Source organism: Lodderomyces beijingensis (genome assembly GCF_963989305.1).
Source record: "Lodderomyces beijingensis strain CBS 14171 genome assembly, chromosome: 3".
NCBI lineage: Eukaryota > Fungi > Ascomycota > Pichiomycetes > Serinales > Debaryomycetaceae > Lodderomyces > Lodderomyces beijingensis.
Genome location: NC_089972.1, coordinates 1840588 through 1855824, shown reverse-complemented (window position 1 = coordinate 1855824; position 15237 = coordinate 1840588). Strand labels below are relative to the sequence as shown.

The following is a 15237-nucleotide window of genomic DNA, read 5'->3' as shown; positions in this document are numbered from 1 at the left end:
TTTCATTTCTAGGAGGACGATGGCCTACAAATCAAATTTTTGAGCAAGGGATTTTTTATCATTTTATCATTTTATTATTGAGCGATTTTCAAATTGTTCAACAAGGTATATAGCAGTGCTTGTTTCATGTTTAAAGACATCTTTTTTTTTGAATACAAATTTCAAATTCTACCTCTAATTCTTGTCAATGCATTTGGTGAAATACCTTTACCCATAAAATCCACTACTACTACTACTACTACTACTACTACCGCTACTGTTACTACCACAACCACAACGTGCAGCTTATTCCAATACACTAACACCGGTTTCTTCTTTTGATTCACTACCGACCTTGTAATCAACCTTCCATTTAATCTTCAACAGCTTCAGTTGGGGATTCTCAATTGTGAAATCCTGTGAGACTCCATGATTGTTAAAACCATAAAGTACATCACTAGTTGGAGGCCTCAACTCCAATTTGCAACCCTTGGGCACAGCAATCATAAATTGCAACTGAGACACATTTTGATTTTGTAAATTTGAAAAAAGAATTCGGCCAGCAAATGACGAAGCTTGGTTTCGCTGAACTCCAACTTCAATCTTCAACAAGTTGTTGGATTGGTTCAAGACTATCATCTTGGTATAGCCACCCTGGGATGGTTTCTGTACTTGTTGCGGAGTCGAACTAGGGAAATCGAAACCAAATGGATCCAAGCCCGAGGGTTTGTTATTGATATGGGATTGGAATTGTGGTGAAGGCGAGTTCAAATCAGCCAACAAGTCGAAATTGGAAGCTGCTGCTGTTGGTTGTTGTTGTTTTGTTGATGATGATGGCGTCGGCTGATGTAATTGGGTATGGGTCGAACCAGAAGAACTTCCACCCAAGGCAATAGAGCCACCGGCTCCATAAAAATTAAGTGGATTAACTTGTCCTCCACTAGCTGAACCTGCGCCAGTGTTACTACTGCCGCCACCAAATGTCAAGTTTGATAAATCACTCAATAAATCGTTATATCCTTGTTCTTTACTAGCAGTATCATCTTCTGGTGCATCGTCGAAATCAATCAAGTTCAAATCAGCCGCAGCCGAGCCTCTCGAGACTTGGATATGGCTAGCTTCATCGAATTTGCCACCTTTCAACAATTGGAATTTACTAATGACTTTATTCACATCATCATTCAAGGACAAAAGACCATGAACATCTTCTCCGCTTTCCTCATGTTCTTCTTGCTCTATGATTTTCCCTATAATCGGCTGGGAGCTCTTGATTGAACTATAAAGCTCAACCACGGCCTCGTCTGAATTGTCGTCAATTTGAGCACCAGCCTGCTCAATCGAAGCCAACATCTCGCCTAAAATCTCCACTTTTCTAGATAATCGAACAATATCATCCTTCAATTGCTTCTTGTTCTCCTTGACATTGTCATCTTTAAAACCAGCCATAATCTTCATCAATTTGTTGGCCTCTTGCAAATCTTGAGGTCTACCTCTTCTGATCAACTCTTGCAATTTAGCAGAATGAACCACGGCTTCCTCTTGTTGCAAATCACCCAACGACTTCAAATTGTCACCCGGGTTCAACACGGCGATATCTTCAACTTTAACTTCGGGGAAAACGTACCCCTTGTTCGATAAGAGTCGATGCATATCCTTGATGTACCCGAAGTCCTCCTTGTATTTAGAAGTACGGCAAATGGTCTGATACCATTCTTCAATATGTTGCAAGATCAATCTTTGAACGCGTGAGTATCTCATCGTGGGTCTTTCGGGGAACCTCTTGACCAATTCATTCAAAAATTCCTTGCGTGAAATCTGCAAATGGAAAGGATATCCACAATTCTTGACCAAATTGTCCAACAAGGCAATAGCCAACTCGGAAGTCTGTGGATCTTTCTGGCTGATCAACTTGACCACGGCAATTGCTGCATCTCTTGGAGCTGAACCCTTTTTGGCATTGACATAATCGCAAATTTCCAAATTGAGCGCCAAGTTTGGCTCATCGTTGGTTGGTCTGCATGCTCTATAGATCCTCCGTAACAATTTCGGATTGATCTTATCGAGCGAATACGACGACGAGGCCATGGGTAATGTAAAACAAAGTAAAAAAAAAAAAATTAAAAAAAAGGGGACAAATACAATCAATTGAGTTTCAACAAAGTGTTGTTATATTTCGTTGGGGTTTATCTTCTCTTCAGCAAGACTGGCAGTTTAGCGAGTAGCGACGGTGGGGACAATGGATTTCTCAGATCTTGTTGTTCAAATCTAAACGCTGTGGTGGTGATTGTACTCTCAAAGTTTGCTGTTGATCGACACACTGGCGCTTTTGCAAAACGTTGAGCGATTTAGGTAATCGGTGCGGCGCTCGCTTCTCACACATACGGACTATATAATACCAACTACGGAACGAACCCACCACTTTCTTTACCACCACCTTCACCAAGATGAAGGACAACGACAATATCTCAAGTCAAGACTATGACTCCACTGGAAAGCCAAAAGCTAGAGAAGATCCAAATTCTCCCGGTGAAGAGCCAGACCCTTTGGAACTACGGAAATTGTCACTAACCTACGACTATCTATTGTTCAAAATCAGGGACCACATCAAGACCCTCACAGACCAAACTTATGCGGCAGTACTACAACGACAGGAGCTCATCAGCAAGGACTATCTAGAAGATCAATTACAACTATCGAAACAGTATAAAGATATTGAAGAGTTGATACGCACTTGCGACGATCTTGAGGCCGAATTTATGAAAATCGATCAGCTAGAAATGTTCATTGAGGGGTTCAAGGAACGGCTAGGTATTTTGGAGAGAAGACTTGATACCATCAGAACAGAAAATATTTAGAATAAAGATTATAAAGATTTCCGTTGTTTTATTCATTTTCCACAGTCCCAGCCACCCCTAACTAAACCTTTTTTTTTCAATACTTCAAAAAAAAAAAAACGTCCTAGTTGCAAATTGTCACACTTTGTGAGCAACGTGGGCCGATTCCGGTATAGGCGGCTGGGGTCTACCACTATAGGGAGTACCCGCACTAGCACCAGCACCGCTGTGCCCATTTCCACTCCCGCCTCCACTGACAGTGTGAGTCCCTGTGATCTGTCCTGTTGTCTGTCCTGATGTCTGCCCTGTCTTGCCTGTGGTTGTTTTCCCAGTCGTCGGCCCCGCGCCCCCAGCTCCATGTTTCGTCAGCAGATCAGTCCCCGGCACACCATTCTGGCCCTTCCCATATTTGTGCACCAAGTGTTTCTCCAACAAGACAAAGTTCCTCGAGTTGCACTTGTACAAAACATTAATAAAATCACCCACAACAGGAATCAACCCAATCCCGAAATCAAACATCACATTAGCCTGCATTTGCGCTTCCAACATCTTGGGCAAACCGCCGTCAATCCCTTTAGCAGTGTTGACTAATTGCAAAGCAAAATACAAGGCGATAATGTCACCTATCCCCGGGATCAACCCAATCACGCCGGCCCAGCCGATTCTAAACCCACAGAGGTTCAACTGTAGATCCAAGGTATAAGCTCTGTTTTTCACCTTGTTCAAAATCTTTAAATCGTGGTGCGGAATGTAATCGGGCAAACGTCTTTGTCTTTTGGCTCCTTTGCGTTGGTAGAAATGGAGCTCGTTTTTGGGGATCTCTTCGAAATAAGGGTCCTCGTGCCCATGTCCCACAGTGATGATATGGTCAAGATTTGTCTAAGATTAGGAAGAAAAAAGAAAGTAGCTTATGTTAGTGTATCGCAACCTTTGAAGTGGATGCAAAAAATGCGAGGCGTCGCGAGACGTTGCCGAAGGTGAAATACACATACTTTTTGTAAGAAGTACTTGTACAACAATTGAGACATGACTGGACCTGATGAGTTGAAAACTCAAACAAAGAAAAGATGAACTGAGATGTTGCTTTTTTGGAGTGTTGAGTTTTTTTTTTGGTTTGAATCTTGCGTTTTCAGTTGTGGTGTATGGCTTGCTATACGCTTAAATATCCAAATTGTGAGACGATTGCGAGACACAGCCGCTTTACAGTTGCTACCAGTTGAACTAGGCACATATGTAGCATATACATATCATTTGGGTGATGAAATAGAGCAAGTACGTTTTCACCACGGAAGAAGCCTCTCGATTCACCTCAGTTGTGTTTGGTTGCTCTAGCTGTGAGCGGTCTTGGTTGTCTTTGCAGCTTCCTGGATTTCCCGCTCTCTCCTCCTCTTGGCAAAATACTCCTTCCGCATATCCCTCAAATCGGGAGGCCGTTCAATCCCCATCTGCTTGCGAAACTCGCCAACATCCATCTCCAAGATGCGTTCCCAGTACACATTAATCAAAGGCTTACTGTACAAGCCATTGCGGATGGCCCACGGATAGTATATCTCTCGTAAGCGCTTCCGCTGGCTCGGTTTCAATCTCAACGGCGCAAACGCAGCGCCAAGCCCGCTCATGGGAATGCCAATATTCATAAACTCCAACACTTTGACGCTAATCTCGCCTTCAATGATGATGGGCAATCCCGTGATGGCATGGTAGAAATCATGGCATTCGCGGTACCGCTGAAATATGTAAGCGAGTTCTTCATTATCGATGTATTTCACCGCGACTCTCGTGTCGGGGTTGACTCCTTCGCGGTCCAACCACGTTATATAGCTCTTGCCGATGGTGTTCTCAGGCAACGAGCGCAAATGGTCCAAATTCAAGCTTGTCGAAGTGATACGGGGCCTCTCGCGCAAAATCTGCCTGCCCGTGGCGTCACTCAACATGGTAGCTTGCAAGCTCTTCAACACCGGTTCAATAGCGGTGCTCTCGCCCAACGCCACGATATACTTGTTTTCCTCCGGGTGGAAAAACGAGCCCATCGACGAGCCAAGAAACATCATGAATTTCTCCCAATTGTATAATGAAACGTGGCCGGGATACTCCGGTTTGGCGCGAGAAAACGTGGGTGCCTGCTTGCGCTCGAGCAATTCGGTGTATTCCTTGTTGGAGTCATCGTAATGGAGTTCGCCTCGTTCCATCTTGGATGCTAAAACGTTGTTTTTGGACCAGAGCACCGAGCCAAGGAGTGTCGTTGCTAGCGTCGTGAAAAGAAAAGAACGTCTGGGTTGCAATTGAATGCATCGTAGGTGGGATCTAGCTGTACGTTGTATTTGAATCATGGTAGAATTGTGCTCCAGCTAGCGAGGGAAGAGCGTATGTGTGTGATAGTGTGTGATAGTGTATGTGTATGATGATGGTGGTGGTTCGTTCTGGAAAGAAAAAGTTTAGCTGGGGCAGAGTCTTGCAAAAAAAACAGAGATTGCGCGCCGGAGTTACTAGCGACAGTTAGACTTCATTATAAAGAGAATGCACTATGTAATCCATAAGCTTAACAATCAACAATTTGTTCACTTTATGCTCGGGGTCAATATCAGGGTGCTCGGCGAAAACAACCAATACCCGCTTGATCATCCGTCTTCTTCTGTCATGTTTACCTGCTTGGCTTTTTGCAGTGGAAGCACAGTCGAATAGACTCATGATACTATCTAGTGTGAGTTCAAGCTCATGTGCACCTTTGTCTTCTGGTTCATCTTGGTCTTGATCTTCTTCTTGCTCGTCCTCCTCTTGTTTATCGGCCTTGTTGTAGAATAGCAGCAGTCGCAAGTTGCCAACCAACGTGGCTACTTGCCGAAGGGTTTGCGCACGCGTGAGATACTCTGCGAGCCAAAGCAGGCAAACGTGATTGATCCAGAGCTGCACCACCGACAATTGGCAAATGACAGCATATATCGAGCTTAGCAAGTTGTACAATAACGGCCGATAGACTTGCAATGCAGTAACAGTTGCCACAAACAGCCATATCGAACTATGCACAACTGAAACGTGTTCACCGGCATTCTCCATCATCGTGAAATCGGCAATCTTGTAGAATGCATCGTATACGGCATTGGCAAATCGACGAAACCTTCGGCCCAAGGGGATAGGCACCGTTTTCGCCCTTTGAGGTTTGAAAAAGGACTTGCGTAAATACGCGGCAAGCATAGCCACGTTGCCCAAGATGAACAGCGGCAGCGACAACTTTTCAAACGTGCGGTCCAAGACAAGGTCACCCAAGATCAAAATCAAGAAATCGCTCGCCATTTGCGAGGAAAATACAACGTTTGCGGCATCTTTTTCAGGGAAAACCTGCTTCAAGACCTGCTTGGCTAGTACCCTGAAATAGAGCAAATGTTGGGGATTTTCTTCTGTGGCTAGCGGTGTGCTTGTGCTATTTCCTTCGAAAATCAAATGCTGCTTCGATAAATATAGATCCAACACTCGAGCTGGATTTCGACTCGCGTCATACTCGCGATTATTCAAACTCCTCGCTCGTTGATAGTATTCAACGACAACTTTGTTAACCTCCAAATCCTCCTCCTCTTCCTCCTCCTCCTCCTCCTCTTCTTCTTCTTCTTCTTCTCCTTCTTTTTCTTCTTTATCGTCCTCATTGTCGCTGTTGTCGCCGTCACCACCGCCAACCGCAGATACAAACTCCAGTACATGTTCATTCAAAATAAAAATCAAATCATCGACAACCTTCATCATGTGCAAACTCTCACATTTGACAACCACGTCCCTTACAAAGCGACACATGACCTCGTCATACAATATCCGCAAAAACTTCCAATTATCGCTATTCAACTTGTCCAAATACCACAGAGTCACGTATTTGACCATGATCGTAGCGAGGAACATGTGCAATTGCACATTCAACTCGGGCGAACGTCGCGTAAACTTGGGCAAATAGGGAGTCACGAGCCGTAGTTTCTCTTCCATCGATGCAATCTTCTTGATTTTCAACGCACTGGGCTTGTATAACGTGTATAAAAATTCAATTTCTTCATAGTCTCGAGGCGCCTCGCTTCGTTTCTCGGTTTTGGGCTTGGGAAGTGACGAAGATGACGAGTTCTCGCGGATGTTTATATATGGATGCAAATGCAAGTCGTTCCCCGAGCTAGACAACGACCCCAGCCCCAAACTATAACTTATATTGTTATTCTTGCTGCTGCTGCTGTTGTTGACGTTGTTATTGTTGCTACTGTTACTGTTACTGTTGTTCACAGTTGTAGTGGTGACATTTGCCGTTGTTGTTGATTTTGTAGTTGCGATTGTTGGTCGTGATTTCGTGAATGAATGGTCGAGACTAGTGACGTGAGCAGGCGTGGTTGCTGTTAGTGCCGATACGGGACGCGATCGAGGCCTGAGTTTATCCGATTGGTACTTGCTCATCTGCGACTACAAGTCTATATCGTCTGGAGCAGAAGTGTTGAGTTCCAGGAGGATAAATTTCACTTTGATAAAATCTCACGAGATCTCACTTTATCACCACTAGTCTAAAACCCTCTCTCTTCCTCGTAAACTCTCGATCTTCTTGATTTTGGTCTTTTTTTGCAGCTTTATCTTTCCACCGTTGCCCAGCTTATCAAGGTTCAATCCTGCGAGAGCAGATGCTGTTCAAAAACATACGCAGACAAGCGTACCATACCATACGAGACTCCTATAGGAAGAAACTACAGCATATAGATTTCCCCGGTATATCATCGTTTCAACATGGCTTGGACATACAACAAGCGATCATGTCCCAAAACCTCAACTTCAAATCGTTCGAGTCAGCACTAGCGAAACAATTGGATCCAAGCAGCAGTGAAATAACATCCCATTTATACCAATGTCAGCCGCCGCCAACGCTCCTCACATTCCAATTCCAGCATACATACGCCGGGGGCCTCAAATCGAAAAAACAACTCACCCAAACTCAAATCAAGGCATTCACGCAGCTCCTCCTCCCAGCGACATCGCACAACGTCGCCCTTCCAAGACAAGCACAAGCACCCCCCAAATTCTATCAGCTAGAAAGAGGAGGCCAAGTCACGTATCACGGACCAGGCCAGCTCGTGGCGTACCTCATACTCGACCTCCGCGAATTCGTCAAACTCACCCCGAAATGCTTCGTCAACAACGTACTTTTGAAATCGCTTCAAAATGTCCTTCGCGACAACTTTGAAATTGCATCGCATTTGTCGCTGGATAACCCCGGGGTGTGGATCAAGAATCGCGAGGGTGAAGATGAGAAACTTGCTAGTGTCGGCGTGCGCATCCGGCGCGGCGTCACTGAGTTTGGCGTGGCGGTGAACGTCGATCCGCAATTGGACTATTTGAATACGTTTGAGATGTGCGGGTTGAAGAACCGGGCTACTTCGATAAGGGAGATTTTGGAAAAGAGGCTGAGGCTGGGGGATGAGAGTGTGTGCAAGTTGCAGAGTGTCGAGACTTGTGCTGGGTTCTACGCTGCTGAGATTGGGCGTGTTTTGGAGTTGGATACAGTGGAGAAAATCGTGTTGTAGCAAGTTTGAACTAGATTCAAGCAACTCAAACGTGGTGGTAGAGACCCAGAATATTCCTTACCAGGAAATATAATCAGATTCAGCAGCCTGTAGATGCTTTATATATCAAGATGAATATAAGTAGACAAAAAAAAAATAGACAAATGTTGAAAATCAAACAGCCAAACTCATCACAGGTGGATAATTTCTTCACATTTGATTCAACGCATCCTTTTATGACAAGTTGTAGTTACTATTAGCATTAGTCAACTAGCTCTTGTTCGTGGTTAATGCGGGTTTGGGGTGGGGAAAAAAAAAAAGGAAATGGTTGGTCAATTAGTTAGTTTCGTGAAAAGTCTAGTATTAAAAATCACTTCGTACTAACAACATTATGCAAAAAAAAATTCAATTAAACAAGCTGTAAAGTTTCCCATCCTTCAAATTATCTCAACTCTCCTCCATCACAACCACCATCTTTTATCTTTTCATTAATGTGTTTTCTTAAAAAAAAAAGGTTTTTCTTCTATGTGTATAATTATTCTCTTTTTTTTTTACTTTTTATCTTCTTCTTGCAAAACAAAAAAAGGTGGTAGATTAGATCAATACAAAACCAATACCGGCAAAAGCAGCAACAACGGAAGCCAATTTACCAACGTTTGAAGAACCTTCACTCTTTCTGCTTGATGAAGATGAACCGCTTGATGAAGAGCCACCTTCTGAGGATTGACTTGAGCCACCAGTAGCAGAGTTTGACGATGAACCAGAGTTTGATTTAGCTGATGATGAAGATGAAGTAGTAACCTTGTCTTCGCATTGGAACTTGTCACCTCTGACGTCACCGTTGGAGTTCAATTTGTTGAAAGCAGAACAAGACAATTGACCGTCAGTCTTCAAGATGAAACCACCGGAAACCCTGCTCAAAGCGTCAAAAGTACCATTGTCAAATGAACCATTAATGTTAATGGTACCACCAACAGTCTTTAAGCTGTTGAAACCATCCAATGACTTCAAGTTGTCGTTATCAGAGATTTGCAAAGCGCCGCTAAGACTGGTCAATTTGGAAAAGTCAATTTCTTCCAAGTCGTCATTCTGGTTGATGACGACCGATCCTGCAGATTCAACTTTTGGCAATTCAATCTTTTCAATGGATGATTTTGAAATGGCAATGGAACCGTTGGTTGAGGTCAAGTTTGGAGCTTGGAATGAATTAATCTGCTGCAAAATGATGTTGTTGGCTGACTTCAACTGGTTCAAAATCACATCAACTTTTTCAGCATTGTAGGAAATGTCAAGAGTGTCGGTAACTTCTTGCAAGCCAGAGTCAATAGTATCGATATCCTTATTGTTGTTGACATTGAACACCTTCAACTTGTAGACATTGATACCAGTCAATTGACTCAACCCGGTATCGGAAATAACAATGGAGTCAGCCGAAGTCAAACCGGCAGTCAATCCAGTGTGTTCCAAAGCTGGCAAAGCGTTAAACTCCAATGAACCAACAGTGGTCAATTGTGCCAAGTTCAAGTTGGACAAGATGGTGCCGCCGCTAACTTCAAGTTGACCTGAGACCAATTGCAAAGTTGGCGCATTAACAACGGTAGCTTGACTGGCATTTCTAATGGCCAAGTTACCGTACAATTGTTTCAAACCAGTCAACTCAATCGATCTGAACGAGTCACCGTAGACAACAACGTCACCAACGGCTGTTTCACAAGCAGCAACCGATTGAAGTTGGCCAGCAGCGGTAGCGGTGAAGGATGAAAATGAGCAACCACTGTCGACAGATGGGGTAGCATTTGTCAAAGTAGAATCTAGAAAGAAAAAGAGGATACTGTTAGTACATCAAAATCTGGATACAATAACTCATCGGCCCATTCTATTGATTTCCAATTTGGAAGTTGGGTTTCTTCCCCCTGAACCCTTGGATGAAATATGCCTTGTTGGTTTTTTGCAACACATTTGAAAACTTCAAGACTTTAAGTAAAATAGCCAGTGTCAATATCAAGTGTCGTGTCGCAAAATCTCCGTGTCGTGACTGGCGGGAAAAAAAAGGGTTTAAGGTGGTAAGTTGAAATGTTTCCAAATTTAGCACGGGCAGAAAAAAAAAAGCCTCTCAATTGCTGTTGAATGAAGTAAGTGAATGAAACTCGCCTGCTGCGCTGAAGAAGAAGAAAAAAAGAACAAGACCAGGGTGGTGAAGTAAAGGAGGGTGTTGAAATGTGCAGAATTATACAGACTTTAGGCGTAGCTCCATTAGAAAGTAAGATTTGAATTGCGATCTCATCACTGTTTAGATCTGACACGCTGTTGGAGATTGGCGTGTTTATACTGATTTGCTCTGAAAGGCACTCTCTCGGGGAGTTGTTCCAAGTATCCAACTCCCATCGCGCTGAAGAAATCTGGAGTTTTGTAGATGAAATCTATCTGTAATATCTGCCAAGGGATTTGAATTGGAATCAGTGTCATGGAACCGAGTTAGAAATAAAAAAATAATGTTGATACGTACTATTGGCAGCAGAAGCCAACCCACCAAGGGCAGCAACAGCTATGATGTTCCTCAATTGCATGATATGTAGATAAATATGAAGTATATGTGAGTTCTAACGGAAGCAAAAAAGAAGAAAGAAAGTCGAATTCGTGTTGAATTGAAATTTTAACAAAAAAATTGTTGGAAAAAAATGTGTGAAGTTGTAGCGAACGAATTGACCTTGGATTTTCTCTGTAAAATAAAACACCACGAAAGAAGAGGAGAAGAAGAAAAACGTGAAAGGAGGTGAATTCTACAAAGGGAAGGGTTTTAGATTTATATTGGTTTTAAACCAAAATTCTTCAATCCTCTGGCTCTATAGATATGAAATGGAAAATTTGTTTAATTGCATTGAAAAAAAAAAAAAAAAAAAGCCGGAGGATTCAATCGTGGGATAGACAACAAAAACAAAAACCAAAACATCCACAACAAGAGCAACAGCTGCAGCGGCAGAGTATGCGACTGCGAATGTCATCAACACCTGAAGAAGTAACAATAACGTCAACAACAACTCCACCAAAATAAAAACAAGTGAGGAGTTGGAATAACGACATTTTTTCTACAGCTGTTGCAGTATTTCTTATTCATGCTGGATGCAAAAAAAAAAAAACAAAAAAAGAGACATTACACAAAAGTCATAAGGCTGAAAGGGGAACCGCACATTCAATAAAAAATAAAAAAAATATATATCAAGCAAAAGGTGGGTTCTTCCGGAGACCGGTAGTGGGTTTTTCATCCCACCCCCAACTATGGAGATGCACAAGGGTAAGGAATTCTGGATATGTAAGTAGCCTTAATGAGTAAATCCATGCGTAGACGAGACGCTTTCCTCATGAGAGAATGAATGTTCTTCATTTGAGGCAAAACAGTAATAAAAAAATGAAAAAAAAAGATGGCTGTCTATCGCATGGTGTTGTTTGATCTCTCAAACCTGGCAATTGAATATGGCGAGATATGCTTTTATATTCCCGTTCTGATTTTGTGAGGTTGTTTTTGGATCTTCTGGAGGCGTTCCATAAGCTTTAGATCAAGGAGCACGCCGATGTGTCTGTGTGCTGTGTCTGTGTCCTGTGGGTGGTGGATACCGGCAGGAAACGTCTGATGTTGAAGTTTGTGATTTGTGAGTTATGGGTTATGAGTTTTTGAGGATGGAATGTCGTACGCCTGCTGCGCATGATGCCGGTGGTAACCTCAACGCCAAATATGGTGGTGGTTGTGGTTACGCCGATTACCACGCACACAACATCAACTAAATTTCCAGTTTAGTCAGTAAGAAAAATATATCAACCGGAGGTAATTAATTAATTGATCAAGTTGAATTAGGCAGATATGGCTGTCAGTAGAGAAGGCCGGGTAAAAGAAAAAAACCACCAGAGCAATCATCTGCGGTGATGGAGAGAGATATCAACTTTGGTGTAGATGGGGCTCAAGGAGGAGGTGGATACAGTTGACCATGTGATTTCCTAGTTAAGACGGAGTTACCCATTAAGCTCTGGATCACTGCAAAATCAGCGGAGATTATTTTTTCAAAAGCACTTTGACTCAAGCCGGATTTACTTCAAAACTTCCAACTATCGATTTCATGATTAGGTATAATAGTAGCACACCCACCTTTGACCAAACCCAACCGACCCGTATTTTTTTTTTTTTTTTGATTGCTAGAAATGTCGTCAGTTAATTTAGTCAGCATGTAGCTGTAACCGGAGTTAAAGCTCGAGGCTGGCAGTGCCAATCTTTAACGTATCACGAGTTAATATTGCACGTTGCAAAGCCACGACAACTTCTCTTGTTCGATTGGAGCCAGCAGCAGCGGCAGTGACAAGGAGGTTCAGATCAGTCTTTAGTAGCAACTTGGTACCTTTTGGTGTGGAACTCCTGACCAGTTGATTGACCACATTGCATGAAAAAGTCTGAACGTATGAACGAAAATAAAGAAAAAATCCTCAAACATGTACATGTACATGTCTATGGCAAGACTTCAAACAGGCTGGTGTCGTCGATTCGAGTCAAGATATAAACTTCTCTCTTCACTGTCTTGATACAATGCAAGCCCCCTGTATTGCCACGGAATGAAACGGTAATGGGCCGGTAATTATTCAGATTCATCGGCGAATCTGAATTGACTTGAGTCGAATGGAATCGAATCGAATTGAAAAACGTTTTATTGTGAAGGGTGAGGGCTCCTAGGTTGACATATTTTAATTCCAGGGAGTTGATCTCTTGCAAAATCATGCTATTCGCATTTTGTGCCCTTACTTCAGCCTCAGCTTTGGGGTATGTGGCCAAGTTCAGCTCAGTTTCAGCTCCCTTTCACCCAAGGCCATTTCCTCGAACGATCGAAAATGAAAATACCCACTCGCAAAACCGGGTTTGTGCTGGTATACCACCCACAGAGATTTTCCTTCGTCCACGAGGCTCAAGCTGCTTAACGTGGTGTGTGTTGCCATGAAGCATTTTAGATGAAATAAAAAAAAATTAGAAAAAAGAAGATGAAAATGCAACCTCCCCCCCCCCCCCGCCCTCGAGGCAGTTGAACAAACGACATTTTTTCTTTTAATTAGCGGAAAACGATTTCATGATTATCACCATCATCTTTCGTGCAGATGAGAACCCTCTCCTTCTCTATCTCTCTCTATTAATAGAAGTTACTGAATAGGTCAATTAATTAACCGTTTTAGGATAAACAAAAATTCATCCAGTGATCTCCTTGATCCGCTGTGGACTCCCCTTCCTCCTTGTCCTTGTTCGTCCCCGTCGGCGAAGCAAGAAGAACAAGAATCCAACGACTTTGATGCAACTCGATACTACTGCCCCCATTACTTTATGGGCCGATACAAATATAATAGTAATCTACTGCTGCTACTGGTGAGTCTGAATCTAAAGGCTTAGAATCATGAAAGCTCTAAAGATAAGATGAAATTTGGTCCCTTAATTGACGACCCCTTCCATGGAACACTCCTGAGTTCTGATCTCGATAAAACCTTACTTCAACTCAATCAACCAGCCATCTTTATTTTTTCTTTGTTTCTGGATGGTGACATCCAACCCCAGACACAAGATCATATGATAACCAAAAGATTGATCGATTTTTATTTCTTATTTTCATTATTTTTTTTCTCTTGTTCAATGGAGGGAGAACCCTGTGGCCAAGAGCACATTTTTGCAGCAATTTTCCAACGCTAAGGCAAACGTCAATTGAGTCCGTTGCTTCGTGTTCTTGTTCTTGTTCTTGTTTTCGTTCGCTGTGCTATTAAGTACAGCTTGAAACATATGCAAGCAACTTAAGCTCAAGCCAAAATCTAAAATATCTCAAAAAATAAGCTGAACGAAAACCAGCATATTTTGAAAGCACAAGTTTGAACCACTGCTGGAGAAGGCCCAGCAACAACGACAAAAAAGAGGAAGAAAGAAAGGAAAATCGTTGATGTCTCGGCTCTATTTTCTCTCGTTAAACGACGACATGAGTTCAAAAGATAGCGCACTCCTGCGTCGACTTCAAAGTGCATTTTCGTATATTTTGCATCTCGGACTTTTTCTCACATGGCAAAGAAAAGCACGGTGTCGATCGTTTTTATTCCACTTACCATCATCTGCTGGAAAGGGGGCGCAAGGAAAGGGGGATGCTGTTGTTGTTGTAAATGCACTTTCGTCAGGTTCAACCGACAGCGTAGATTCATTCACAACGGGGGAAAAAAAAATAACAACGGGCCAGTGGAGTTATACGATGGAATAGAGTCGAGTCGAGTCGAGTCGTTTGAGGAGAGGCATCCAATATTCACATGTGAGCACCCGCCATGATTGAAGAACGAACAAGCGTGATAATTTTTTTTTTGCCATTTCGAAAGAAAGAAGGTGCAGCGCATACAATTAGAAGCCTCAAGTGAAACGGGGCACAACACTTGTTCAAACATTTGGCCATGTATGCAATATACCTGCGCTTCTCGTCGCCCTGGAACGAAGCAAGCTGTACTCTGGATATCCCTTCACTCTCATCTTCCTTCCATCTCGTTACATCACCACCATAACACCCCAAGCAAAGCTCTCCCCACTACATATATATTCACCGCCATACGCGGCCGCAGTAAGCCAGAGTAAAAAAAAAAACAAAAATGTCGTAGCCTCCTCTTCTACGTCTCGCGACACAGCCCCCGTTTCAATTTACCACCTCGTGAATTCAACCGCAAAACCATTTTCTGACGTGGCGCAGATTTAAAGTAGTTTATACCACGTGACGCATCCTCGAGCAATATATTGTCGCGTGGAAAATGTCGTCAAAAAAACATGAGCTTCTCTTTTTTTTATGCAATGGGAGGCGCGCGCACTTGAGTTTGGCGTCGTGAAATAACGGAGCATGCCAACTTCAGCACAGAACAAAGAGCAAATC

The 15237-nt window shown here is 42.9% G+C and overlaps 7 protein-coding genes across 7 annotated transcripts; 2 read left to right on the top strand and 5 right to left on the bottom strand. All coding sequences in view use genetic code 12, as the record gives it.

The window, feature by feature from the left end:
• Window positions 1-285: 285 nt before the first annotated feature.
• On the bottom strand, window positions 286-2064 carry LODBEIA_P28870 (uncharacterized protein; the record flags this gene model as incomplete). The annotated part of the gene is made up of 1 exon (XM_066972935.1): window positions 286-2064. The coding sequence occupies one exon, from the start codon at window positions 2062-2064 to the stop codon at window positions 286-288; it is 1779 nt and encodes a 592-aa protein (XP_066829825.1).
• Window positions 2065-2423: 359 nt separating this feature from the next.
• On the top strand, window positions 2424-2834 carry LODBEIA_P28860 (uncharacterized protein; the record flags this gene model as incomplete). Its single annotated transcript, XM_066972934.1, has 1 exon — window positions 2424-2834. The coding sequence occupies one exon, from the start codon at window positions 2424-2426 to the stop codon at window positions 2832-2834; it is 411 nt and encodes a 136-aa protein (XP_066829824.1).
• Window positions 2835-2951: 117 nt separating this feature from the next.
• LODBEIA_P28850 (uncharacterized protein) lies at window positions 2952-3841 on the bottom strand (the record flags this gene model as incomplete). The annotated part of the gene is made up of 2 exons (XM_066972933.1): window positions 2952-3692; window positions 3806-3841. 2 exons carry the CDS (start codon window positions 3839-3841, stop codon window positions 2952-2954), a joined length of 777 nt encoding a protein of 258 aa, XP_066829823.1.
• Window positions 3842-4141: 300 nt separating this feature from the next.
• On the bottom strand, window positions 4142-5002 carry LODBEIA_P28840 (uncharacterized protein; the record flags this gene model as incomplete). Its single annotated transcript, XM_066972932.1, has 1 exon — window positions 4142-5002. One exon carries the CDS (start codon window positions 5000-5002, stop codon window positions 4142-4144), a length of 861 nt encoding a protein of 286 aa, XP_066829822.1.
• Window positions 5003-5309: 307 nt separating this feature from the next.
• On the bottom strand, window positions 5310-7232 carry LODBEIA_P28830 (uncharacterized protein; the record flags this gene model as incomplete). Its single annotated transcript, XM_066972931.1, has 1 exon — window positions 5310-7232. One exon carries the CDS (start codon window positions 7230-7232, stop codon window positions 5310-5312), a length of 1923 nt encoding a protein of 640 aa, XP_066829821.1.
• Window positions 7233-7450: 218 nt separating this feature from the next.
• Window positions 7451-8347, top strand: LODBEIA_P28820 (uncharacterized protein; the record flags this gene model as incomplete). The annotated part of the gene is made up of 1 exon (XM_066972930.1): window positions 7451-8347. The coding sequence occupies one exon, from the start codon at window positions 7451-7453 to the stop codon at window positions 8345-8347; it is 897 nt and encodes a 298-aa protein (XP_066829820.1).
• A 573-nt stretch (window positions 8348-8920) lies between these two features.
• LODBEIA_P28810 (uncharacterized protein) lies at window positions 8921-10893 on the bottom strand (the record flags this gene model as incomplete). The annotated part of the gene is made up of 2 exons (XM_066972929.1): window positions 8921-10137; window positions 10833-10893. The coding sequence occupies 2 exons, from the start codon at window positions 10891-10893 to the stop codon at window positions 8921-8923; spliced, it is 1278 nt and encodes a 425-aa protein (XP_066829819.1).
• Window positions 10894-15237: the final 4344 nt, after the last annotated feature.